Source organism: Corvus brachyrhynchos, unplaced genomic scaffold (assembly GCF_000691975.1).
Source record: "Corvus brachyrhynchos isolate BGI_N302 unplaced genomic scaffold, ASM69197v1 scaffold4, whole genome shotgun sequence".
Classification (NCBI taxonomy): domain Eukaryota; kingdom Metazoa; phylum Chordata; class Aves; order Passeriformes; family Corvidae; genus Corvus; species Corvus brachyrhynchos.
The window spans coordinates 5,452,032-5,454,301 of NW_008237878.1; the positions used below are offsets into that span (position 1 = coordinate 5,452,032).

Here is a 2,270-nt window from a genome sequence, read left to right on the forward strand (position 1 = left end):
CACCCCCCTAACACATGGCTGGAGCCCAGAGGGGCACCCAGGGACTGGACTGTCCCAGCATTGGGCTGGGGAGGGAGCTGGGAGCAGGTTGGGGGCTGCCCCATGTAGCTGGGACAGCCTTTCCTCCTCCTTGCTAGGTGACTCAGGCCACATCACCAGCCTGCGGGTGACAGAGGTGCAGAGAGATTCGGTGACGCTCACCTGGACCCCAGTCCCTGGTGCCTCCGGCTACGCCCTCTCCTGGAGCCCTCCTGCAGGTGAGACGAGTGGGTGGCCCCGGGACGGTGGGCAGCATCCCCGCAGGGCCTTGCTGATCCCTCTGACTGTCCCCTGGGTGGCAGCTGGTGGGGAGAAGGGGCGGACGCTGCCCAGCACTGCCAGCTCCCAGCAGGTCTCTGGGCTGCGCCTGGGCCAGCGCTACACCTTCTCCCTCCGCCCGCTCCTGGGGAGCGCACCGGGTGCCGAGGCGTCCGTCAGTGAGCGCACAGGTACTGTGGGGTCACTGCAGGGCAGGGCTGGGCTCGTCTCCACTCTGGTGGTGGCTTCACTCCTTCCCTGCCTGCAGTCTGCAGGGATGCCCTCGGTGACGTTGTCTTCCTGGTACACGGCACCCGCGACAGCTCCTCTGGTGCCGATGCTGTCCGCACCCTCCTCTCCAACACCGTGTCCGCCCTGGGGCGCCTGGGCCCCGAGGGCACACAGGTAGGCTGCTGCCACAGCACTGGGGCACGGGGGGCATGGGTGGGCTGTGGTGCCCACTGCTCCCCTGCACCCTCGCAGGTGGCCCTGGCCACGTACAGCTACCGCAGCCTGCCCTGGCTGCTCCTCAACCGCTCCAGTGACCTGCTGGCCGTGCTGGAACAGATCCGCACCATGCGCTACGAGGAGCCCAGCGGCAACGCCATTGGTGAGGGGCAGCACTAGGAGCTGGGGCAGCGGCTTCTGGGATCCTGCTGACTGTCCCTTCTTCCTTCTCCCTCTCTAGGGGCAGCCATCACCTTTGCCAGGACCTACCTGCTGAGTCCTGGAGCAGGGCGCCGCCCCGGGGTGCCAGCAGTGCTGGTGGTTCTGGCTGATGGCCCCTCCGGGGATGATGCCATCACTGCAGCCAGGGATGTCAAGGCTGGGGGTGAGGATGAATGGGGTCTCATCAGGGTGTGCAGGGAGTTCTGTGGGGTGCTGAGGGTGCTCTCGGCTCAGGGGTCCAGGTGCTGGCAGTGGGCATGGAGGGGGCAGACCGGGAGCAGCTCCGGCGCATGGTCACCAGTGAGGACCCGCAGTACATCTACCATGGCAGCAGCCTGGCAGAGCTGGAGGGAGAGCTCACCGATGACCTCTGCACCATCATCTCCACCAGGGTAAGGGCCAGAGTACCTCAGGGGGTGTGGAGGGGGAGCAGCCCCAATCAGCCAGGGGGTTCTCTTATCCCTGGGTTCACACAGGCTTGTCTTTTCTTGCCAGCCAGAGCCAAAGCCGAAGCCCTGCCCTGTGCAGTGCCCCAAGGTGAGCCTCCCCATGCTATGCCATGACATGGTGTGCCACAGGTGCTCAGCATGGGTCAGGGACCCCCAGTTGCCAATGGCAGAGGCCCAGTGGGGAGTCAAGTACAAGGGTGCCAACCCCTAACCCCTTCCCTCTGTCCCCTTGCAGGGCGAGAAGGGAGACCGCGGTGAGGCAGTGAGTGCTTTGGTGACTCCCTGCCACCAGCTGGTGGCTTTGGGCAGTCTGCATCCCCCAAACCATGCCAACACCAGCTCACAGGGGATGCTCACCACTGGCTTTGTCTCTGCAGGGACTGCAAGGACGTATGGGACCACCGGGTCCCCCTGGTCAGCCGGTAATATCCTGATGAGGGGGCAAAAGAGGGGCAGCTCCCCAGAGAGGGCAGTGACGTGCTCCCCATGTCCTCATGTTCCCTTGTCCCTTTGTCCTGCTGGTGGGTGGGTGTGGGGCAAGGACGTGTCCAGCCCTTGCTACAGGGGTGGACAGGGAACACCTCTTGACCAGCACCTGCCACCCAACCTGTCCTCTCTGCTGTGTCTCCAGGGTCGCCATGGCCTTCCTGGGCCTCCAGGTATCCCAGGGCCACAGGGTCCACCAGGAGAGAGTGCTGAGCGCCTGGGCAAGAAGGGGGACAGGGTGAGTACCTCTGGCCCCTCACCCAGGCACCCCAGGATCCCTGGACACAGTCACCTGCCTCCCTGGGCCCTCTCACTGCCCCTTGTCCCTTCATTCTCCTCCACACTTGTGCTGCAGGGGGAATCCTGCTG

At 65.2% G+C, this 2,270-nt stretch overlaps 1 protein-coding gene across 1 annotated transcript in view; it reads left to right on the forward strand.

The window, feature by feature from the left end:
- The window catches only part of COL7A1 (collagen type VII alpha 1 chain), a 33,872-nt gene that overhangs the window by 8,239 nt on the left and 23,363 nt on the right, over positions 1–2,270 (forward strand). The window contains exons 21-30 of the mRNA XM_017732303.1: positions 59–257; positions 342–488; positions 566–702; positions 781–907; positions 986–1,129; positions 1,201–1,358; positions 1,462–1,503; positions 1,651–1,677; positions 1,793–1,837; positions 2,047–2,139. Of these exons, the coding sequence (XP_017587792.1) occupies positions 59–257; positions 342–488; positions 566–702; positions 781–907; positions 986–1,129; positions 1,201–1,358; positions 1,462–1,503; positions 1,651–1,677; positions 1,793–1,837; positions 2,047–2,139 (1,119 nt within the window). The remainder of the gene's footprint in view (positions 1–58; positions 258–341; positions 489–565; positions 703–780; positions 908–985; positions 1,130–1,200; positions 1,359–1,461; positions 1,504–1,650; positions 1,678–1,792; positions 1,838–2,046; positions 2,140–2,270) is intronic.